The 25315-nt window shown below is 40.5% G+C and overlaps 1 protein-coding gene across 4 annotated transcripts in view; it reads right to left on the reverse strand.

Annotated features, from left to right (window-relative positions):
- Nucleotides 1–25315, reverse strand: part of TDP1 (tyrosyl-DNA phosphodiesterase 1) — a 111847-nt gene that overhangs the window by 57807 nt on the left and 28725 nt on the right. For all 4 annotated transcript variants that reach the window (XM_034768109.1, XM_034768105.1, XM_034768108.1 and 1 more), the window contains exons 12-13: nucleotides 24176–24242; nucleotides 13911–14018 (exon numbers count right to left, since the gene is read on the reverse strand). In XM_034768109.1, coding sequence (XP_034624000.1) covers nucleotides 13911–14018; nucleotides 24176–24242 — 175 coding nt within the window. The remainder of the gene's footprint in view (nucleotides 1–13910; nucleotides 14019–24175; nucleotides 24243–25315) is intronic.

Consider the following 25315-nt stretch of genomic DNA (forward strand, 5'->3'; position numbering starts at 1 on the left):
TACTGCACTAAACACAATGGGGCCTGGACTGATTGCAATCTTTCTGTGCCAATCCTCAATGCCCTTAAATAAATGTATTCCTAATCCAAAGCAGTTAGGTTACTATATGCCCCAAAGGCAGAGGGTTTGTATTTATACTTTTTTATAGGTTTTTAGGAATTGAATTAAATCCTTTTGATTCACTATATCAAACCCCAGTGCAAATTTTCCAATGATGCATTTATCTTCAAACAAGATGCATTAGAAATAGACAGTAGCAGCACTGCCCTACTTATTGGCAGAAGACTAAGGAAAACAAGCTGGATTACAGCCATTAGGGATCACAGATTTTTGCCTTCTCCTCAGCATTTTTTTTTCCTGAAGAGTACTCTGTCAATTAAAAGAATACAATTCCCAAAAGAGGAAAGTTCCGGTTTTACACAAAGCATAAAGTGTTATTTTAAACACAATCATTTACAACAAAAGAACCTGTTTTGGGAAGCACTGCCAATGCCTTATGGGGGCAAATGAATAAAGCAGAGGTGACTGGGAACACCGTTTCAATGTCACATGATGCAGTTTTCTTCATCCCATAATTTTTTTCACCTCTTTTCAAAAGAGGTGTTCCCACAAAACCGTGTGTCCGCCATCTGTCTGAGAAGCATGGATCCTGCACAACTCTGCATTATTGTGATGAGTGTTGTGGGCATTGCGTGCTGATCCTGCAGTACTTGCAGATCCACCAGAGGAGCCGCAGGGAAGATGATGATTCCTTGGAGGCTAGCTTACTGTGGGACATAGAAACAATTCAAGGTGGTTGTTGGCATTCACGGAACAGCTGCAGATGGTGGAGAGCTGGTTCTGGGCCCGAGAAACAAGCAGTGACTGGTGGGATTGTATTGTTATGCAGGTACGGGATGACAAGCAGTGGCTGCAGAACTTTGGCTGCACAAGGCCACATTCCTGGATGTGTGAGCACAGCTTGCCCTAGCCCTCCAGCACAGCAACGCCAAAATGAGAGCTGCACTGATAATGAAGAAGTGAGTGGTGATCACTGTGTGGAAGCTTGCAAGACCAGATTGCTACCGATCAGTTGGGAATCAAGTTGGAGCTGGGAAATCCACTGTGATGCAAGTGTGCAGAGCCATTAATTGCATCCTGTTTCAAAGAACTGTGACTGTGGGCAATGTGCAGGACATAGTGGATGGCTCTGCAGCAATGGAGTTCCCGAAATGCAGTGGGGGTATAGATGCCATGCATATCCCTATTTTAGCATAAGACCACCTTGCCACAGAATACAACAACCGAAAGGGCTACTTTTCTATTGTATTGCAAGTGCTGATGGATCACTTGCGACGTTTTATAGTCCTCAACATGGGATGGTCACGGAAGATGCATGACGCATACAACTTAGAGAACACAGGCCTGTTCAGAAAGTTGCAAGCAGGGACTCTCTTTCCAGACCAGTGGGGATGTTGAAATGCCAATAGTGATCCTGGGAGAATCAGCCTATCCCTTACTCCCATGGCTCATGAAGCGTACACAGGCCACCTCGACAGGAGCAAGGAGTGCTTCAACTACAGGCTCAGTGGGTGCAGAATGACAGTTGAATGTGCCCTTGGCCATTTGAAAGGCTGCTGGCACTATCTACTCACAAGATTAGACCTCAGTGAAAGAAAAAAATCCCAATCATTATAGTTGCCTGCTGCGTGCTCCATAATATCTGTGAAGCAAAGGGGGAAAAGTTTCTGCTGGGGTGGAGGTGGAAAGGCTGTCTGCTGTTTTTGAGCAGACAGATACCAGAACTATAAGAAGGGCTCAACAGGGAGGCATGCAACTCTGGGAGGCTTTGAAAGACCATTTTAATAGTGAGCCACAGTAATGCTGGCTTTGTTTTTTTGCACTCCAGTATGAACCTTGTAATGAGTGCTCTGTTGGTAGTACTAGAACATTGCCAATGCACCTGTTGATATTATCTGTAAATGATGTCAACGACAGCCAGCATATGTTGTGAATAAAAATGAAGACTATTTATAACTGAATGAAACTTCATAGATACAGGAAAAAGAACAGTCATTTTCATTTCACAAACACACACACCAACCACGTCTCTCACAGGCCAGTGTATGTGCAACTGTGATTGTCTGTACTGTCCCCCATGGTGGAGTGGTAGGGGAAGTGCAGTGGCCCCGGAAGCCACATGGAATTGAGGGAGGAAGTAGGGAGGCCATGAAATGCAGTTCTCTATGGGCTGCAGAGTGAGGAGCAAACAGGAAATGGAATTTCAATGGGGCTTTACAAAGGGGAAAGGTCTGTACCTGGCCGCCGGGCAGTGGAGTTAAAAATAGTGACCAAAGCGGTCACGGTGAGGCATTGTGGGATACGTCAACTTTAGTGGCCTCCAGGAGGCAAGTAACGCAGTGTCTACACTGACACTGCGTTCACTTAAGTATGTCGACCTAAACTATGCCTCTCAGAGAGGTGGAGTTAAGATAGCATAGCGGGCAAGTTACATCGGCAGAAGCAACATTTTAGTATAGATGCTTACAGAATTAGGTTGACCTAAGCTGCCTTATGTTGACCTGACTGCAGTGTAGACTATGCATATGAGTCAATGAGAAAAAGGCTTTTCTATAGTATGGCAAAGGCTGTACTGGTATTTTTCTAAACCAATACATCAACCAAGCTCTTAAGAGTTGTTGCAGCCTCCCTTACAGTCTAATTTTCCATAGACATTAACATAGGAACAAGTTACTAATTAAGATCCAATATCCCATTGTTAAGACTATTTCTGCTGAATGCTTGGACATGCTTTCAACAGCTCATTTTTGGCTACTTTTACAGGGAAATCCAAATACAACACACCAGTTATGGATTTGGTCCAACACCAGCAAGTTACTAATGTAAAAGTTTGTACCAATTTCCAACTATTTCTTTTTACAAAGGAGCAGAAGCTAAGCCATGTAACCTCAGGGGTTTCCCTGGAGACTGAATCCAAATGCATGGGCTGAGACATTGACTGGTTGCTGCTGTAGACCAGTGTATGTGTATGGAAAAGAAACTAGAGAGCCAGGTAAAAAGTAAGCAAACAGCAGGAGAGGCAGTGGTGTGTGGTCCTATGAAGAAGCCAAGAGACAGATCATCTTTTGGACAAAGTACTCACTGAAACAGCAGACTTGGATTTCTGACTGTTTCCTGTTTGTTTCTACTGTGTTCAGAGAAACAGGACTGTTTTCATGTACATTCTTTTTAAATAAACAGGATTGCACCGAAGAATGTATCCAAGTCTTATCCATTTCTCCTCCTAACCCAAACAACCTGTCAAGACACCAAATATTGGCTAACTGCTTGGGCTATGGGGCAACATTATAATTTATTATTTGTATTGTAGTAGTGCCTAGGAGTCCTAATCATGGACCAGAGTGTCATCACTGTAATGATTTATGCTTGATTCACATTCTCAAGATTCTTTACAACCATAATAGTTAGCAACATTTATTTTAAATTAAAGCTTATATTCGGACACACAACTCTGTGGTATGGGTGAATTCCATAGCACACACTGCAGCACAGAATCACAGAACGCACAAGGTCCTGATTTGGGGTCTGCAAAGACTAAGATGAATTCTACAACTATTTGAAGGGATAATACTCCCCAGAGGGAGACAAATTATTTAGCATTGTACACGGGTGTATTACTAGAAATCTTTGGAAGAAATTGCAAATAGGACATTTTAGGCTAAATATCAGGAAAAGCTTCCCAACAATGAGATACTAGGAGAACTGTTGTTATAGTTTAGGACTCAACATTGCATTTTTCATTCAGGCTGTGCTATGGCAACTGTTTTGCTAAGAGACCTACATTCCTCTCCTTATTTGCCAACTGCTGCTTTAAGAAAGGATAAAATAGTATTTCAACAGGGAATCTTATTACCTAAAGGGCACATCTCAAGACAGGGAAACACATACAATTTAGTTTTCTCTGTTCAGTATTAAGCAATTTTGAATTAGAAAAAAAAATAATCTAGATTTAGACTTGTAAGAACCTCCGCTCTGGCTAATTTAAGTAGCACTACTGAACTCCATTACAGTATTTAATAATTTTCATATATTGTTCTGCAGTCTATATAGTACTCAGGGGCACAGCTGATGCCCACACACAGCTTGCTGAATTTGTCCATAACTGGACAGATTCACAATTTTAAAAAAGGAGAAGCTTAATTAAAATTAGATAATGCAACAGTGCTGCCATAGCTCATTTAATTCCTTTTTCCCCTTTACAAAGGTACTTCAACAGGAGTCTGAACACCTAGGTAGACAATGCACCTTTCTCACCCATCTGAAAACTATTACTAATGTTTTTGCTCAGTCACATTTCTTTGGTTCCACAATATATATCCTGCTGATTGCTAGGCAACCATAACAGTTCCACCACATGCATGCAGTCAGTTGTAAATGATAGTGTTTTGTTAGTTCCTCACACACACACACAGAGATTTCTCATAACTTACCTTGTTTACCAATTACCAGAGTTAGCAATGTTCAGACAAACACTCCTACATCCCAGCTTCTATTCCTACTCGATCCTGAAATGAAATTCTAGCACTACACTTTTTAAAAAAATAATATTTTGCACTAATGTGTTTTCTGTCTGAGAACATAAGAATGGCCATACTGGGTCAGACCAAAGGTCCATCCAGCCCAGTATCCTGTCTACCGACAGTGACCAATGCCAGGTGTCCCAGAGGGAGTGAACCTAACAGGTAATGATCAAGTGATCTCTCTCCTGCCATCCATCTCCACCCTCTGACAAACAGAGGCTAGGGACACCATTCCTTACCCATCCTGGCTAATAGCCATTAATGGACTTAACCTCCATGAATTTACCTAGTTCTCTTTTAAACCCTGTTATAGTCCTAGCCTTCACAGCCTCCTCAGGCAAGGAGTTCCACAGGTTGACTGTGCACTGTGTGAAGAACTTCCTTTTATTTGTTTTAAATCTGCTGCCCATCAATTTCATTTGGTGGCTCCTAGTTCTTATATTATGGGAACAAATAAATAACTTTTCCTTATTCACTTTCTCCACACCACTCATAATTTATATACCTCTATCCTATCCCCCCTTAGTCTCCTCTTTTCCAAGCTGAAAAGTCCTAGCCTCTTTACTCTCTCCTCATACCCCTAATCATTTTAGTTGCCCTTCTCTGAACCTTTTCCAATGCCAGTATATCTTGTTTGAGATGAGGAGACTACATCTGTACTCTGTATTCAAGATGTGGGCGTACCATGGATTTATATAAGTGCAATAAGATATTCTCCATCTTATTCTCTATCCCTTTTTGAATGATTCCTAACATCCTGTTTGCTTTTTTGACTGCCGTTGCACGCTGCATGGACCTCTTCAGAGAATTATCCACGATGACTGCAAGATCTCTTTCCTGATTAGTTGTAGCTAAATTAGCCCCCATCATATTGTATGTACAGTTGGGGTTATTTTTTCCAATGTGCATTACTTTGCATTTATCCACATTAAATTTCATTTGCCATTTTGTTGCCCATTCACTTAGTTTTGTGAGATCTTTTTGAAGTTCTTCACAGTCTGCTTTGGTCTTAACTATCTTGAGCCAGTTTAGTATCATCTGCAAACTTTGCCATCTCACTGTTTAGCCCTTTCTCCAGATCATTTATTTATTAAGTTGAATAGGATTGGTCCTAGGACTGACCCTTGGGGAACACCACTAGTTATCCCTCTCCATTCTGAAAATTTACCATTTATTCCTACCCTTTGGTTCCCTGTCTTTTAACCAGTTCTTAATCCATGGAAGGATCTTCCCTCTTATCCCATGACAACTTACTTTACCTAAGAGCCTTTGGTGAGATACTTTGTTAAAGGCTTTCTGGAAATCTAAGTAAACTATGTCCACTGGATCCCCCTCGTCCACATGTTTGTTGACCCCTTCAAAGAACTCTAATAGATTAGTAAGATATGATTTCCTTTTACAGAAACCATGTTGACTTTTGCCCAACAATTTATGTTCTTCTATGTGTCTGACAATTTATTCTTTACTATTGTTTCAACTAATTTGCCCGGTACTGACATTAGACTTATGAGTCTGTGATTGCCGGGATCACCTCAAGAGCCCTTTTTAAATATTGGCATTACATTAGCTTTCTTCCAGTCACTAGGTACAGAAGCTGATTTAAAGGACAGGTTACAAACCATAGTTAATAGTTCTGCAATTTCACATTTGAGTTCTTTCAGAACTCTTGGATGAATGCCATCTGGTCCCAGTGACTTGTTACTGTTAAGTTTATCAATTAATTCCAAAACCTCCTTTAGTGACACTTGAACCTGTGACTATTCCTCAGATTTGTCACCTACAAAGGACGGCTCAGGTTTGGGAATCTCCCCAACATCCTCAGCCATGAAGACTGAAGCAAAGAATTCATTTAGTTTCTCCGCAATGACTTTATCGTCTTTAAGTGCTTCTTTTGTATTTCGATCGATCTCAAAGCACTTGATATATATTGAATAAGCCTCACAACACCGTTCTGAGGAAGTATACCCAGTATTCAGATGGAGAAACTGCACAGAGGTTAAGTGTACAGAGGTGAAGTGATTTGCCCGAAGTCACAGAGCACGTCAGTGAAAGATCCAGGATTACATCTCAGATGTCCTTACTTACAGGCGACAAGCTCTATTTCATTTCCTACATGATAGCATGGGTTATAGATCTCTTAATGAAGCAGACTCAAATAGGAGGAAGCTCTTATTGAACAACAGCATCATCATCATCCAGCTCTTATATAATGCTTTTCATCTGTAGAACTCAAAATGCTTTACTGAAGAGGTCAGTACTGTATCATTCTCTCCATTTTACAGATGGAAAACCTGAGGCACAGAGAGATGAAGTAACTTGCCCAAGATCACCCTGAAAGCCAGTGATGAGACTACTTTTTTTGCTTAGACACTCAAATCCATGATAAAGCCCTCTTGGGACTACAATCATTCAAAGCTACATTTAATTGGTTTTAAATGGTAACTAAATTATGGACCGGACAGCCAGCAGAGTAAGTTCTATTTGTTGATTTCTCCTGTTGCTCTCATGGACCCCAAAAGTCACTTCATCCAAAATATTCATTTTTAAACATGCCTGGTCCTGGATGGAGGACTGGTCATGCAATAGCTGACCAACTCTGTCAGATAAAGACATCCAAAGATACAATAACTGAGTTACTTTGCTGGCTGGGTCTACGTTTGGGGCACATCAACAGACAGCCCCTAGAGGATGTGGCTTCCTGCCTGGGGAAAGAAAGTGTTTTGGACTTAGCATGAGGGGAATTGCCTCTGTACCCTCTTCCAGTAATAAATAAGTGTTTTGTTGTTTACTGAGCTCCTGGGTCTCAAACTCTTTGTGCTGATCCACCAAAAAGGCGATGATGAGGTCATGCAACACTACAATGCTAGATTGACAGCCATAGCCTCGAGTCCGAAAGGGATAAACAGTGTCACTGCCACACTCTTTTGAGATGCCCTGAGGAGCAGTAGAAATGGTGGGAGGACACATAGCAGGTACCTTGCCTATATCTGCAAGACGTCATTCACTATTTTACATGTGAGGTCCTGCCACATAGGCACACAGGGCACTTTATACTCCTGAGGGAATTCTGTGCCATGCAGAATTTTGCAGAAATTAATCTTGTGCGTGCAGAATTTCCTTTCCCCCCACCCCCAAGAAATGGGCTGCAGAGATGTTGGCCGCCACTAGGGGCTGCTGGACCTGGCAGAGCCCAGCTCGCAAACAGAAGACAAGGCCAAGAGGGGAGGGGGAGGAAACTGGAGGGTTCCCAGCAGCTGCAGTTCCCAGCACGCCCTAAAGGAAAGGGATGGCAGTGAGCAAGAAACTCCATACAAGCCTGGGACCCAGCATCAGGCTGTTTCTTCCTGGCCTCTGGAAGGTCGGGGGACCAGATGTCCTGATTTTATAGGGACACTCCAGATTTTTGGGTCTTTTTCTTATATGGGCTCCTATTATCCCCCACCCCCATCCCGATTTTTCACACTTGCTGACTGGTCACCCTACTGGACGGTAAGGGGTCCAGGTGTGTGGGCCGGGGTGGCCTCGCAGCCTGCCTCTGAGGGGTAGAGAGTGAGAGTGTCTGGGCGGGGGGGGGAGGGAGGGAAAGCAGCTGACTTTTGGAGGGTAGGAAGATGTGATTGTCTGGGCCGGGGAGGGACCCAGAGGTGGGCTCGGGGGGGGGGGCGAGCATGAGGGGGGAAGAAAGAGGTGTGAGTGTCTGGCCTTCCAGCTGGGCTCTGTGGGGGAAGGTGCAGAGAAACAGGAATTGGGTTGTTTCTTTAACTCTCTACTTCTGGGGGAATTTATGTGTGTGTCTGTATTGTTACCACACATAGCAATGCTTTTGAAATCATGTGCATGCACGTCAAGTGTCAGATGACAGTTCATAAATTATTCATATTGCCCTGATACCTCCTGAGTTTTTATGCCCAAAGGAGGGGCTGAGATGATGCCTGCTCAGACCTGGTAAAAAGTCTCCCCTGGTTAGAAATGCTGATTCCCGGACCACCAGGGAAAATAGCCACATTTATCTTTAGTAGTGATATCAGGTTAAATTTTGACTGGTGCACACTGAGGAACCATCTGGCCTTATAAAACAAGAGGCCAGGGCCTTTTCTGCATTCCTTTCCCATGCTGCACTCTATGAAGGTGTGCAAGGGGAACCAGGCACTAATTTTCTTATTCATTTATTTTCCCCTTTTTGAGTTTGTCCCCACAACCCTGCTTCAGAGGGAGGAGTAAAATTGGGCTCAGAGACTGCTGCAAATAAACTTCAAGTGGCAGTCTCCTTATGCATGTGCCACCATAGGGACCCCAACAGTACACAGAAGAGGGAGGCTGCTCTGAAGTTGACCATAGGCCTGAGTCTGGCCCTGGCAACGTTCATGCTGTGTCCGGTGCCTTCCATCCACAACCCACAGGGAAGGGGAGGGGGAGGAGATGGCTAAGTTCTGTGATCTGAGATGTGGCTGCTGGTGCAGGCTATAGGGACTCAGGCATGATCTTCCATTTGGCACACTGCCCTTCTGGCTTCACTCCCCTCATGGTATAGAGGGAAGGTGAGCTGCCTTCCCCGGAGCCAGTTCTTTTCCAAGCCTGCCTCCTGCCCTCAAGGAGAGCTTGCCCTGACTAGACTGCAAGGAAAACTGTGTTCTGCCCACACAGCCAGCCAAGCTCCCCAACAAAACATTTGATGGGGGGAAAGGGGAGAAGCTGAGCCTACACTGAAGCTGGGAGGTGTAATTCCCAGCTTGGGCAGAGGTACACATGCCAGTGCTACACTAGCTTATGCACCAAAAATAGCAGTGTGGCTGTGGAGGCTTGGCTTAGCTACTTGAGTACAGTCATGCCCGATCTGCTGGGTACCTGTCTGCACCACCATGGCCACGTTGCTACTTTTACCTTTCTAGCTCAAGCAGAGCGATCATGTGTACGTCCACCTGAGCTGGGAATGACATGTCCCAGGTGCAGTGTAGATGTACCCAAGGACCCTTCCTTTTGCCTCCTCTGACTTTCCTCAGCCTCGTTTGCTCCTTGAAATCTTCAGGAATACCAACTGCTGCAAATGCCTCCAAAGAGGAAGTGGAGCTGAAGAAACACTCTCCAGAATCCAACTGCAGTTCTGGGACATGGCTGGGAATTAGACATTGAGCTGAATTGTTAGTCTAAAGCACTGAAATAAAGTCTGGAATTTCCCTTTGCACCAGCCACGGCTGGCTGCAGAAATAATTGGAGGGAACTTCAGGAGGCAACTCTGGTTCTGTTCCAAGCTGCAAGCAGACTAGAGCATCTCTGTAATAGATACGGGGACCTTAGCACAAAGAATAAACTGCTGTCTAACTTCAAATTGATTGCACATCTATAGCAGAGGGTAGGATTTGACTCTTATATAGTGTAGGCAGTAGGACAGTTGTTTCGGTGCACTAGCTCTTTGTCAGTGAAGGCCAGGCTCACATGCAGAAAGGTGTCTGATGATCTCATCCTCATTTTAGTTGTACACACCACAAAGAAACAATTGAATAAGATTAGCAGCCTCCAGAGATGTTCAGGATTAGAACAGGAGGTGGGGAGTATGTCAGGACTGAATTGCAATAGCAGAGCTATGTGGGAAATTTACACAGAACATCGATTGCACTATGAGAGATTCAAACTAATGCCATTATTCAGAGGTACTCACAAATTTAGAAAAAACAGAGCAATCAACAGGCAAACCAGAGTCTAGATCTAGCTACAGATTTGACAGGACTGAAAGAATGCAAAGTCACTCCTAGGTTCTATTTACACAGCGATAATCCAGTTGAGATTCATAAAACTAAGAGACTTTCTAGATTGCTGTACAATATGTAACATTCCATTTTCAGCGGGAGAGAAACAAAAACCAATACAATTAAAATACTCAATTAAAATGAGATTCATTCAAAGGGCAGGGTTTCTCTATGGAATTTTTCGCTGCCCAGTGATGCAGTAGCTATGGCAACTATGCAACACAAAGCCTCCCAAAACATCCTGCAGTGGGAGTCAGAGCGTGGCTAATAAGTTTTTTGCATAAACTATTGCATATGGAACGGTGAGTTCATGCAATCCCTTTAATGAAAGATGACTAAATAAATAAATAAGAACTCAGAATATTTTCCTGTCACAGACCTGAACTACCACTACTTCTCAACACAATCACTGAAATTTAAAGAAAGGGCAGTTAGAGACTCCAAGAGTTTAATAGCCTCCTTTTGAATGAGATGGCTGACTTTTCATGGTCATCAGGCAAAAAATAATAAACTCTCAGAGTAGAAGTTACATGAGCTCATGGCTTAACAGCTATTTGTCATTTTAAGATTAAGAGTTCTTCAGCTAGTGTTCTTGCACAAATCAGCTGAAAGTTGTTGGTGCAGAAAACAGAAGAAACCTGTTAGGGCTATCTAGTCCATCTGTTTGCTAGTGCAAGATTGTTCCTAATAGTGCATTTTGTAGTTCTTTGGCCAGTTTGCTTTTAAGTCCAAAATGTTGCGGCTTTCATCACTTCCATTGGGAGAGCTTAACAGACATCTCACCATCCAAGGAAGAAAAAAATAAAAATAAAGCCCCCAAAGCCCACACTGGATCAACAGTAAGAAGGATTTCTAGTGACTCTGAATATAGATCATGAAAGAATTAAATACAATGAACTAGAAAATTTGAGCTCTACTACTAACTCATGCGACTTTGGACAAGACATTTAGCATCTGTTTTCCCATCTGTAAACTCAGCTCCAGGGGTGTTGTGAAGTTTAATGTTTGTAAATCGTGTCAATATATGCAGCTAGGAGATGCTACAGAAGAGCAAAGTATTAGTATTAGGTCTTGGATTTTTGACAACTTCAGCATATGCTCATATACCACCATTTGCTTTCCTAGATAAGTCAAAAATTTGTTCTGAGCAGCAGGGAAGCCTATTTTTATTTTAATAGGCATTATTTACTTGTGATTGTGAGGGTCATCTGTTCAAGAAGATACATGTAATTGAAACAAACTGGAAAGATAAAAGCTTGGGTGGAAGACTTCCATGCAATTAATTCATCAGGTGAACTACGTACACAAGGGGAAAAAAAAAAAAGACCCTCAGCTCTAGCCACCACAAAAAAAATCAAGTGCTGATTTCAGAATGTCCCTGGGTGATGATGCCTAGTGCATAGATTGTCACACTTAACATTTTCAAAACCTTGTACAAACATTACAACAGGATGCTTCTGTTAAGGCAAGAAATTCAGCACAACGTTTTGCCTCTCCTCCCATTGAGTTATACAGTAATTTATTTTTCTTTTCACATTTTCCACTGACAATACTTTGGATATTGGTCATTCTATGGATCAAAGACCAATAACACGCATGGTTCATACCCCAGATATCAAGCTAACTCACCGCTGCTTCTCGTTCTGATTAAAATAATAATACATAACTCTTAATAGTCTTCTTGTTATGTTGTTCACCCCAGCCCTCCCTCATCTGTTTATTGCCTCCACCCGTTATCTCATCTTAGATTCCAAGTTCTTTAGGGCAGGGATAATTTTCTTGTTATATGGTTGTACAGTGCGTAGCACAATGGGTCTTCAAAATACAACTGATGTTAAATATCACAGGAGCCCTGCATCACTATTTAGGATGTTAGAGTCGGTCATACTGTTGTAAGCCAGGACACCTGTCTCATGGAGAGGGGAGGCTGGGCTTTTACAGAAGAGGGTGAAAAGACACTAGCTCCTCTGCGCATCCTAGTCACCTAGCCATTTTTACCAGTCTGGATGGAGGCAGAAAAATACAGCTGCAGCAGAATTGTTTCTATACAGATTAAAATTTACCCACGAGAGACATCAGTGGCTCTCTAAGGCAAGTGATTTTCCATTTAATTAACGGCAACACAATAAAAATGAGTTGTTAAAGTTGATATTTCCAATAATGTGTGTTTTTGTACAATGCCTACCACAATGGAGTCCCACTCTTGGTTGGCCCTTTGGCATTACTGTAATAAGCATGAATAATAATAAATATGTTTATATGGAAGTATCATGGATGTACACCATGTATTAACTTGTATAGAGGCCTATACATTGTTCAAGGGATTGTTTCAAACATTTCTAGCATCCCTTTTAGACATCTTTTTTTACATGGTACTTTGAAATATCTAAGATGACTTACTATGCAAACACATTTTGCCACAAAAAAATATATTAAAATCAAAGCATCTCTTATGCACTTAAGTTGTCACAAGGTACAATTTACTGATTTTTAGTACTTAAACACTTAATTTCTTACAAAGTAGTTTTCTTTAATGAGTGGGGATTCATTCATTCATTTCTGCTCTTTGGGACGGATCCTGTTTCCACCCAATAGCAGCAGCAAAACTTTTACTGAACTCAGTGAGAACAGATTTATGAGAGATTACAAAGTCTTCCATAAATGCACAGAAGAAACCTTAAATGGATCAAGACAAGGTGGACTCTACATACAACTTTTCATATTATTGCTTTTCTAAATACCAAAAAGATTATGAAGATAGTTGAACTAGCCCTACAAGAAAAATGAAATCTGCATACATTAAATATTAACTTTAATTATAGATATTTGGATTCCAAGGCCAAAAGGGACAATTATAACCATCTAGTCTGACCTCCTGTATAATTCAGGCTATAGAATTTCCCACATCAAATGCCAAGAACCTATCTTGTAGAAAAAACATCCAATCTTAATTTAAAAATTGCCAGTGCTGGAGATTCCACCATGACTCTTGGTAAGTTGGTCCAATGGTTAATTACTCTTGGTGTTAAAAATTTACACCTTATTTCCAGTCTGAATTTGTCTAGCTTCGACTTCCAGTCACTGGATCATGTTATACCTTCTCTGCTAGATGGAAGAACCCATTATTAAATATTTGTTCCCCATGTAGGACTTACAATAATCAAATCACCCCTTAATTTTCTCTTTGTTAAGCTAAATAGATTGAGCTCTTTGAGTCCATCACTATGAGGCATGTTTTCTAATCCTTTAATCATTCTTGATGGCCTTCTCTGAACCCTCTCCAATTTATCAACATCATTCTTGAACTGTGGACACCAGAATGGAACAGAGTATTCCAGAAGCATGCCAAATACAGAGGTAAAATAACCCCCCTACTCCTACTGGAGATTCCGCTGTATATGAACCCAAGGACTGCATTAGCCTTTTTGGCCACAGGGTTGCACTTGGAGCTCACATTCAACGGATTATCTACCACAACCCCCAAATCTTTTTCCAGAGTTATTGCTTCCCAAGACAGAGTCCTCCATCATGTAAATATGGTCTGTAGTCTTTGTTCGCAGGAATTATGAATGTATAGTTTATTTACCTTGTAACTAAAAACCACGCAATCTTCTGGAAGTCAGGAGATGGCCTCATGTAAGTCTTAATGTGAGGCATAGCATGGCTGCGGCCTGAGGTTTCTGCTGACCATTTGCTGCAAAAACAAAAAAAGGAATTTACTTCAAATAATAAGCTTTAGTTTTGTAGCTCCCAAAGTCACTGTACCATATAACAAGTAATTCATTTTGTACCTATGTTGGGCACGTGGCTGCAGCAGCCCAAGTTTGATATATTTTCTTAGTTAGCTTGCTATACTTAAAATTCACGTTATCGAAAACAAATAATTTGAAATCTCTTTCAATTACACATCTAGATACTGCTTAAAGCCCATTGCACAACTCAGTGGGAAGTCAGGCCATATTTATATATTACAAGGATTTTTATTTTTTTTTTTTACACAAACAGATAAATTTCTTGTGTGCCCCAGGATGCCTTGAGGAAACATTCCATTCCTCCATCCCAATTATCCACCACCAACACTTTAAGAACTGATTCCAAACTTCCAGGCAAGTAGAAGAAGATAGTGTGCCCTTTGAATAAGTCATTTACTAGTTCCAATCAGGAGTTCATTAACAGTACTTTTCATTTCTTTGGCATGTTCCAAGATTATCTCAAAGCACATTACAAAACATTAGTGAATTATGTCTCCACAATCCTGTTAAGTGGGGCAAGCATTATCTCCATTTTAATCAGTGGTGAAATGAAGGCAGAATGAGATTAAGTAATTCTCCCAAAGTTACACAAGATGTTTATGATAGAGTCAGGAATGAAACCCAGATCTCCTGACTTCTGTTTCTTTGCCATAATCTAGAAGACCATCCTTCTTGTTGTTCACTGAGCTAATATTTAACCTTTTGAGTGCTCATCTATGTCCACTTCCCTTCTGCCTCTCTCAAACTAATTATTGTATTTTAACAAGAGGAACATCAATTCTCTTCCATTTAAGCACCAGAATCATCTAACTACAGTAAATCCACTTAACAGCCCAAGAGACCTAGATAGATAGCGGTGTTTCTCCAAACATGAATAACTAGAGCTATCAGAAAGGGAAATGTATTGGTATGGCTAAGAAGTTCCTTTGATAGGGCAGCACAGATTTTTTTTTGGGGGGGGAAGAGGGTAGATGGGAAGGAAGAGGAAGGAGAAGAATCAAACTCTCCACTCAATTTTTTCTTTTAAACTTATTTTTCAAGTCATTTTTTTTTTTTAAATGGTCCCTGGAAACATGGAAAGGGAGACTGGAAAGAGGATTTTAAAAAGGATTCTGTCAACCTAAATATATTACATAACAAGGGAGAAAAACATTTTTAAAAATTGGATAACAGAACTGTAAAACCAAAGTAATTGGCAAGAGATTCTGGGCAGATGCAGTATCTGTTTAACTCATGTTTGAAATTGACTAGATTTCAAGTTGACAGTGGGGTTTTTTGGCATATTTTAAAATCCTACCAAAACAAATTCTAAACCTGACTGCATAAGATGGGGGAAATCATTCTTCGGCAGCAAGGTTGAAAAGGAAGAAAAGACTGAAAGCGCATATTTCAATATAACAATAACTTGAGGGTTACTTCCTGTTAAATATCTTAGGGCAATAAACACATCTGAATCAGAGTTTAGTTAGCCCTGAGTATGGTTAAAGGCTGATCTTGTGCCACTGTAACAACCTCAGCAGTGTTCAATGTGCTAAGGGCTAAATAAGGAAAGTTGAAAGGGACTAGCTTTGAGAGATTATTATAATTAATTACTTCAAGTTGTGGTTTTATTTTTGTTGAAAGTTAAAAAAATTATGTTAAGGTGTGAATTGAAGGCTGAGGCATGCGTGGCAGGGGGAGGAAAGAACTTTGTGTGAACATCTTTGCTTATTGGAATTATGTAATCAGCATTACAATCAACCAATTTCTGCTATTATCCTCTTCTTTAAAAAGACTAGAGTTCTTTGTAACCCTGAGTAGCAGTTTAATTTCAAACTGGAAACCCATTCTTCCCATCACTTTTGCCAATACTTTATCGCAGTTTCCTTTTCTCTTGAGATTTTGCAACATTTAACAGCCCATTGCTCATTTATTAGGACTCCACCTCTGTTTCATTTGGCAGTCTGCTATTCACACTGTCTTTAAGGGACATGTGTCTCAATTATATGCTGTATCAATAAAGTATAAATAAAACAGAACTATTTTAGCAGACTGCCAAATTATCACTGCCGCATTAAAATGGGGCAGACTTCCCCACCACCACAACCCCAGGTGTTCTTTAAAATTTCAATCAATCAATACAGAGCTCCTTCAAAAACCACCCTAGAACAGAAGACATACTTACTTCCTACACTTACCAGCTATTCCATCTCAGTGCCATTCAAGAATGATTTCTTACAATATATTCTGAAGTGTCCTGTCCAGTCTTACATGACTGGGGAGTTGGGGCTTCCACCACATCTCTTGGGAGATTAACTCAAACAGACTTTAGCCTTTTTCCCTTTGCTCAGTTTCATCTCACTACTTTTAGACACACTCCTGCACTCTTCTAAATAATTCTTCCTCCTACTTAATGCTTACAATCTTTTTTCTGAAGAATTGTAGACTATTAAAAGTGTATTTTGAGATTCACCCGCATTTTTCCATGCCAGCAGATTTTAATAGCATCTCCATTTGCTCCTTACTCACTAGGGATGAGATTTTAAATGACTCAGGAGTACAAGTTGAAAGTCAACTGGACTTGTGCTCCTAATTCACTTAAGCACTTTTGAAGAATTGCATCCTTTATTTTTTCGCTTCCCAAAAATTGCTTACCTGAAAGCTATATCTTCATAGTGTGCATTTTGCGATCTCATTCTCTATTATTCTAAAGTCAAGTAGCTCCTGGTTTCCAGATTCCATATTTTTCCAGATTCCCAAACAGGAAGTAGATAATGGATGTTTTTTCTCCAGTTGGGAGTCACTACTTTCTGATTTATGAAGCTGCCTTCTATATAATTTAGGAACCAATCTGATGATGTGTCTGTGGCTATTTCCCACCCACCACCTACCTACCTATCCTCCACAAGTACAGCATACTGCAATACAAGGTGACTAAAGAGTAGGCCTTATTTTGGCTTTTCTCCTATCCTGATGGACAATAAGGTGCCACTGTCCACTTTTGTTTTTCATTCCTTGTACCCTTCCCTAAAGTATTTCTCCACCACCTCCACTGCTGTGTAGGTGCTATAAATCCTTGTGATAAGTAGCATCACCCTTTCACCTTTTCTTTCCATCTCTACTGACATTCTATGTACTGTTGAAAACATTCCATGATTTTACTTTGCCCACTAGATTCTAATCTCCATAATTTCTAGATTCTAGTAGAAGTTTTTTATTTTTCATGCTAATTCCATTGTATACGGATTTTGTAGTACAGCAGCATCTGTCTTATTTGTCAGCTTTTACTTCACAATTCCATCTTCAGCCTTGATTTGTATGTTGGAAATAAATGCTAGCTCGCTTTTCTACCCCAATTGAAAAAATTAAAGATGGAGAAGACTACATAGCCCACATACCAAAGCATCATGCGCTCTTTGAACACCACGTACTTTGTCAAGAATTAACATTGTTAATGTGCTACAATATACTTCTAATACTTCACAGAAATCTTTATAGTGTTATGCATTTTGGAGTACAAGACGATCTTTCTGTTATGGTCTAATGCAATACGTCATCTCCTAACTACCACTTTTAATTTTTGAAAAGTTACTCTTAAGAAGGCAATTTTAATTCTACCCCATTTAGAAAAAGTAACTGGGTTTGCCACGCATCTTATGTGTTCTACATTTCCACTACAACTATAGCTTACCTGACTAATGCATAGCCTAAAATGAAATCTGAACATCAGACTGATGCAAGTTTGTGCTCTTCTAGGTTTACCAAACAAAGACCAATGAGATAATTCCTCCATCAGCTAAACACAAGGAAATGAACAAAGTCTTTAAGATGATATGCCAATTAGGCAAGATCATATTATAATAGGTAGCATTATTTCAAAATGCATATCTTTGCTACAAAACAGAAGAAAATACTTATGTACTCCTTTGCATTACATGGTGATAACTCATTTGCAATTGTTATAACCACCTGCAGGGTTTCAAACGCTTGATGCTCTTTTACATACTTGCTGGATAAAACTTTTTTTTGTTCCGTTCAGAATTCATGATTTCAAAAACAAAATGAGAAGAAAGGGCAACCACCCAAACAGAGAATTCAACTTTATATGAAAACACACAGTATATTTCATCTCTGCAAGTTAAAATAGCCACTCCAGCCTCTCTGGTTTTTGGTACCAATAGGATGAAAGAAACCGGAGCCTGGTTTTTTGCATGTGATTCTATTCAGGGAGAGGGGAAGTTCAGCTAGCATAACACCATGGAACCTCCTCCATGCAAACTCTGCCCACCCATGCATATGATTAGAGATTCATTTTCTTTAATATCAGCCCCCTGCAAATCCACCGAAATTAAGAATGATTAGTTACACAGATTTCTGCTTCATGTAATTAACCAGCCTCCAGGGGTTGGTGATCAGGCCCAGCCATGACCAGAGAAGCCTGTCAGCAACACTGATGCTGATGTGAGAACAAGTGGGAAGTAGCTGAGACACACTGCTCCTCTGAGGATGCCTCAAGGTATGAGAGACTTTGGTTATTGTAGGGTTACTATGTAGGGAGGCAAACCTACTCTTCCCTCAGTTCAACAGGCCTCAAGACAGAATCTTCTACCTAATTTCATCCCCTTCACTTTTTAATATGGGAGGGAATGACCTAGTCCAACACTAAATACTAAGAAATATGATTAAATACCAGTCCACAAATGTGATTTAATTCTCTGATGATCATACAAGGTTGGCTGATAAAAGGTAACAGTGCTGATGTAGTATACTTAGACTTTTGTAACGCATTTGACTGAGTACTGCATGATATTCTGATTAAAGCACTAGCACTATACAGTATCAATAGTGCACACATTAAACTGACAGAAAATAGCTAATGGGGAATCACCATCAAATGGAAATGTCCACTGGGGATTCACAGGGACTGGTAGTAGCACTATTCAACATTTTCATGAATGATTTAGAAATAAATATAAAAATCAATGCTGTTATAATTTGCAGATGGCAAAAAATGGCAGAGCAATAAATAAGGAAGAAGACAAGGCAGCCATACAGAATGATCTCAACGATTTGGTAAGACTGGCTCATTCAAACAAAATTAGTTTTAGTACTGCCAAATGCAAAGTTTTATATATCTAGGAACAAGGAATGCAGGCCATACCTACATCATAAAGGGGTGTATCCTGGACAACAACCAAGAAGGATTTAGGGATAATAGTGAACAAGCAACTCAACATGAGCTCCCAGTTCAACGTTGTGGCAAAAAGGGCTAATACAATCCTTGGAAGTATAAACAGGGAAGCAGTCAGTAAGAACAAGGTGGTCATCTTACCTCTATATTGCATTGGTAAGACTGATACTGCAATATAGTTCTGGTATTCCTATTTTTAAAAGGATGTTAAAAATTGGAGAGGGTGCAGAACAGAGGCACAAAAATGATTTGAGGGCTGGAGAAAATGTTTTCCAGGGAGAGCTTTAAAAAGCTTGATATGTTTATCTTATCAAAAAGAAGATTGAGAGGTGTGTGACAGTGTACCCCATAAGGCTTTATGGGGAGGGGGTGCTTATAAATGTACGTATGACATAACTGGAATATGTTTTGTGCTGCCTGTGCCATGTAACATATCTCCGTAAGGGTTATGGTCTACTATATCTATTCATCCTATTTGTACATATATATCATTTTCTACTCGAGGTTAAGAATATGGGCTGTATGCTTGCCTGATTTCTAAGTAAGCTTTGTGAGGCATTTGGTCAGCTTCTTTAGGAAGGAATTTGCCAGGTTAAGTACCTGATCAGGAGACACTTAGGGAACAATGCATCTTGGAATGCTCCAATCCACATGAGAAGTCTTCCTGGAGACATGCAAGATGCCATGTGGACAATGGCGTTGGCCTGCAAAGACTGAGTCACGCAGGGGCATGTGACTTGCCCAGGTGACTCCAAAACTCCATCTTGGAGCTGGGCTTTGCATAGGAGGGAGGTCTCCACCCACAAGAGAGAGTCTACTTAAACCTGTGGGAGACCCCTCCATTTTGTCTTCAGCTGGCTAAAGAAGGAGCCTCTCCACCCCCCCCCCCCCCAGGATACTTGAAGGAGACAAACAAAGGACAGTAACTACAGGGGGTGTGAGTGATTGCTGGACCCAGGCTAAAAGGAGCTTAGCCTGTAAAAGGGAGCACTCTGGAACTGGTGAGGAAATTATCTGTATTCAGTTTGATTAGGCATAGATTTGCGCATTTTATTGTATTTTGCTTGGTGACTTACTTTGTTCTGTCTGTTACTACTTTGAACCACTTAAATCCTACTGTCTGTATTTAATAAAATCACTTTTTATTTAGTAATTTACTCAGAGTATGTATTAATACCTGGGGGAGCAAACAACTGTGCATATCTCTCTATCAGTGTTATAGAGGGTGAACAATTTATGAGTTTGCCCTGCATAAGCTTTATACAGGGTAAAACGGATTTATCTGGGTTTAGACCCCATTGGGAGTTGGGCATCTGAGTGCTAAAGACAAGCACGCTACTGCGAGCTGTTTTCAGGTAAACTTGCAGCTTTGGGACAAGTGATTCAGACCCTGGATCTGTGTCTGGAGCCAAACAGGAGTGTCTGGCTCAGCAAGACAGGGTGCTGGAGTCCTGAGCTGGCAGGGAAAACAGAAGCAGAGGTAGTCTTTGCACATCGGGTGGCAGCTCCCAAGGGGGTTTCTGTGATCCAACCCGTCACAAGGTGATTTGATTATAAGCCATAAGTACCTTTATGGGGAGAAAATGCCATGTATTAAAGAGCTCTTTAATCAAGCAGAGAAAAGCATAACAAGAACCAGTGACTGGATGCTGAACCATGACAAATTCAGTTTAAAAATAAGGCCTACATTTTGAACAGTGAAGATGATTAACCACTGGAACAAACTACCACAGCAAATGGTGGATTTTCCATCTTTTGGTCTCTTCAAATCAAGACTGGATGCCTTTCTGTAAAATTTGCTTTAGCCAAACCCAAGTTATTGGGCTCTATATACAGGAGTAACTGGGTGAAATTTAATGGCCTCTGATATACAGGAGGTCAGACTAGATGATCTAATAGTTCCTTCTGGCCTTAAACTCTATGAATGTATGAAGTATAAAGTACAGAACTCCAGGATTTTAACTTCAAGTATTGGATGTAACAGAACATCTTGTGTTATCATAAGGACAGACACTGGCATGAAAGGTATTCTAGTGAAGAATTTGTCTATTAATCTAGACAAAAATATAGCCCAGTGTTAAAGAGAACATAGCGAGCAGAAAAAGAAAAAAAATAAAATAAACGCAGTCTGTATCAAAAAGACCACCACCCTTGGAACAAACTTTACTATTTTTACAATTGCACTGAAGTGCCTGACACATGATTTTCCAGGGTCAGAAAAGTGCACCTATGATATTAAGTGTGCACATCTCCTTCTTGTAAGCGTGTACTTCAAAGCTCATTTATTTAAATTCAGAACTGTATAACAGAGCTTTGGCGTGGAGGTCTACCACAATCTGCCACACACTTTCACAATATTGGGAGGTATTTCTAGCTTTCTTTTTGTGGGAGTACAAGTAACCATTACACCAGTAAAGTATCTCAGAGTGTTTCCTTCTCTCTATTCCTTTTCCCTTCCTTTAGAATAGTATCTGTTTATTTCTGCCAATTCCTCCATGTTGTGTCTCCAAGTCTTAGTCCCACTCATTTTTGTCAGTAAGGGAGACCCTTCCAAGACACTAATTTCGTCTCTTACTTTCTCACCCACCCCAAAGCCCCACATCACAGCAGCCCTCCAGCAGCAGATTCCTCCATAGCGCATCAGTATTGCTTTTCAGAATAAAGGGACAAAGAAGGTTACATGTTAGAGGACTACTAGACACTCAGACCAAGGATAAACAAAAAACTGATTGCTTCTGCACTGCATAAGTTGTCATGCAACACTCCTCAAATTCCTAACAGGAGTCGCAGCATGGATAGATTTCAGTGCAAAACCTGGGAAAAGGAGTCCTGGGGGGGCCGGGGAGAGTGTGAATATCATTGTTCTAAAGACATTCTGATTAATGACAAAGGAATATTCTTTAGTGGTCACAAGTACTTTGTATACTGCAAAGGCCTAATCACTAATGCATATAAGGTCACAGGTATTTTTAATGAGTATGTCCAAACAAGGAGTTAGTAGTATGTATTTAATCTTAACGTCCATTTCACAGTATTTGAGTATTTAAATTCTTACACTAGATATTTTTAAAGAAATGTTAACTCATTTAAAGTAATTTCAGAATGAGCTTTTATTTGCAGTTCTCTTATCACAGTTCTGATAGAAGGTCTTAAAATGGAACTGCAATGAAACATTTTCTGATGTATAAATAATAGCTGGTACAAGCTGTCTGAGCAAGACCTATTTATACATATTTTGTTCTCAGTCGGTGAGAATACTTTTGGCTGGCTGTAGACAGAACGAAGTACATAAGCATCTGGAAAAGTGAACAACATCTGTGTCGCCATGTACCAAGAAGCCAGTACATTGCAGATGATAGCCCTTCCTTTGCAAATTGTAGAGCATAACTGACATGGTACTTAAAATGCTGGTAGCTTGCCTACACTAAGGCTCTCTAGGTTGTTCCTTCTAGTGTTAACAAGTCTGAGAAATATTACAAAACTTCCCTAGTGCAGATAAGGCTTGATTTTTAAATTGGTGTCCCTTTAAATTCTTGGAGATAGCACAGCACTTGCATTAAAAAAATTGAACAAACGAAGAAGTCATTTAAAAGCCTCCTGCTTTCAGTCACAACACATTGCAACAAACTGCAAATCTGGAGTAAGAGTTAAATCAATAATGAATCCAATCTGAAACAGTTTTGAAATCAAAGGAATTGCATAGTTAAATCATGAACAGAGGGGCTATGTAAAAACGGTAGTTTTCTTACTCCACAGATTTGTGCATTGTGTGTAGCCTGAGTAACATCTGCTCACTGTATACTGGCAAAAGTGATCACTACTTCCTCCTTACTCATTCCACTATTAACTATATTGGCTGTGCAGTGATATGGGAGCATCAGCTGGATTCTACTCTGTTTCATGCATCAGAATTAAATCCATTCCCATTTCAGAATTTTAATACTGCTGACGAGCCAAAAAGTTCCAGCTGAACTTTCAAAACCCGGTTTGCAGGGCTGGCCAAACATCAATTATTTTCATTTGTAAGTTAACAAATTTGTAACTGATAACATGGAATATCACAATGCCATTTTCAGACAAACATTTTTAAAACTGTAATCAGCCTTGAAAGTTCCATTAATGCATTTTTCCCCATTTAAAACCATAAAGAATGTTATATCATAGTCTCTTGCCATGCACATGGAATGAAATTAGACAAATTATCAGCTAGAAAACCAAGCTCCATTGGGCTGCAGAAAGACTCTAGTCCCCATTCCTTTTCACTTTTTACTTTCAAATGGAGTATTTGTACTGACAATAAATCCTTACTCAAAGACTTCACCTGAAGTCCTGGCCCCAGTGAGATCAATGGTAAAAGTCACACTGACTGCAACTGGACCAGAATTTCACAGAGATTGGTATTTTAGAACAAATGAGGTCATAAATATGTTATATAAATAAATAAGGGTCTGGCTTGCACCATAGCTGCTGCATTGCAGTAACAAGATCTTCCTGATCCTGTTCAGACCAGCTTCAGTTGGGACCAATATCAGAAAACTCCTGCCCAGATCTGGAGGATATGGGGCTCAGGGCAAAATAGCAGTACAATCATATCATCGTTCCAGGTCGGAAAGGAAGATTTATACAACATCTTAGATTTCAGTTTTAAAAGTAAATTTCTGGTGATTAGCTGATCTGGACATTTCATAACAGGATTTCATAGTGTCTGCGAGTTCTTGTGACAGAGCATATACTGAATCCCTGTGTGGTACGCAAAACACAGCTAGATTTGGAAGCAAATAAATTGTTTAACGAGTCTAAAATCCCACAAGGCATCTGACCAATTTGCCTAAATTTGCATTCCACACCACAACGTATTATAATAATGTAAGTTTAACCATACTGTCTGGAAATCAATGCTGTAAAGGATCAAGAGACAGTTTCACTTACTGGAAATAAGAGTGCAGCCAAAGTTGTTTCTGTGCAGTTTGTATACTGTATGGAAGAGACCCACCAGCTCAAAAGAAAAAGAAACAACATTATAAACACTGGTATTTGATTTTTGCAAGACATTTTGAAAACAGTCCAAAAATACATTCTCAGTAAATAGTGAGGGGGTAGGAGAATACATTAGCTCCATTTTCATCTCATAAAATGTTCCTTTGAAAAACAAATCAGAAGCCTCCTGTGATACTAAATGGTTTGTCTTGTCAGAAAGAAAAACCTTAACACAAATCCCCAAACATTAAGTAACCAATTTACACCAGAAAATGAATTCAGAAATATCAGATTAATGATTCACAGTTCAATCCCTTTTTAAGATACTTCTGTGGATATTTTTCATTATTATGCCCAATGGAGCACATAGCCCATAATCAAATCCATAGATAGATGAGCATTATTCACCTACACAAGAAACAGTGAACAAGAAAGCTTCAGCCAGGTCAGTGACCATTTTATGAGGCAGCACTTTAGAACATGGGTATCACATGCTAGACATTGAGATATGACATTTCTGAAAACATGGTCTGTGCCCAAATTTGAAACATGCACACTGACTTCAGGAATATGGACCTGGGAAGAATGAACGTAACAACTGTAGAGCACAGAATGTCAAAATATCACCTGAGCAACCATTGCTACTTCTAGGATAAGTACCATATATACTCGTTCATTAGCCCATTCGTTTAGAAGCCAACCCCCCAAAATGGATAAGTAAAAACAGCAAAAACAGTATGACCCTTTCATAAGCCAACCCTATATTTCAGGGGTTGGAAAACTTTGGCTCCCGGCCCGTCAGGGTAAGCCGCTGGCGGGTCGGGACGTTTTGTTTACTTGGAGCGTCTGCAGGCATGGAGCTCCTCAGTTCCCTGTGGCCACGGTTCACCATTCCCAGCCAATGGGAGCTGCAGGAAGATTCCGCAGTTCCCATTGGCTGGGAACGGTGAACTGAGGCCACAGGGAGCTGAGGAGCTCCATGCCTGCAGATGCTCCAGGTAAACAAAACGTCCCGACCCGCCAGCAGCTTACCCTGACGGGCCAGGAGCAAAAGTTTTCCAACCCCTGAAATATAGGGTTGGCTTATGAAAG

This window comes from Trachemys scripta, chromosome 4 (genome assembly GCF_013100865.1).
Source record: "Trachemys scripta elegans isolate TJP31775 chromosome 4, CAS_Tse_1.0, whole genome shotgun sequence".
NCBI lineage: Eukaryota > Metazoa > Chordata > Testudines > Emydidae > Trachemys > Trachemys scripta.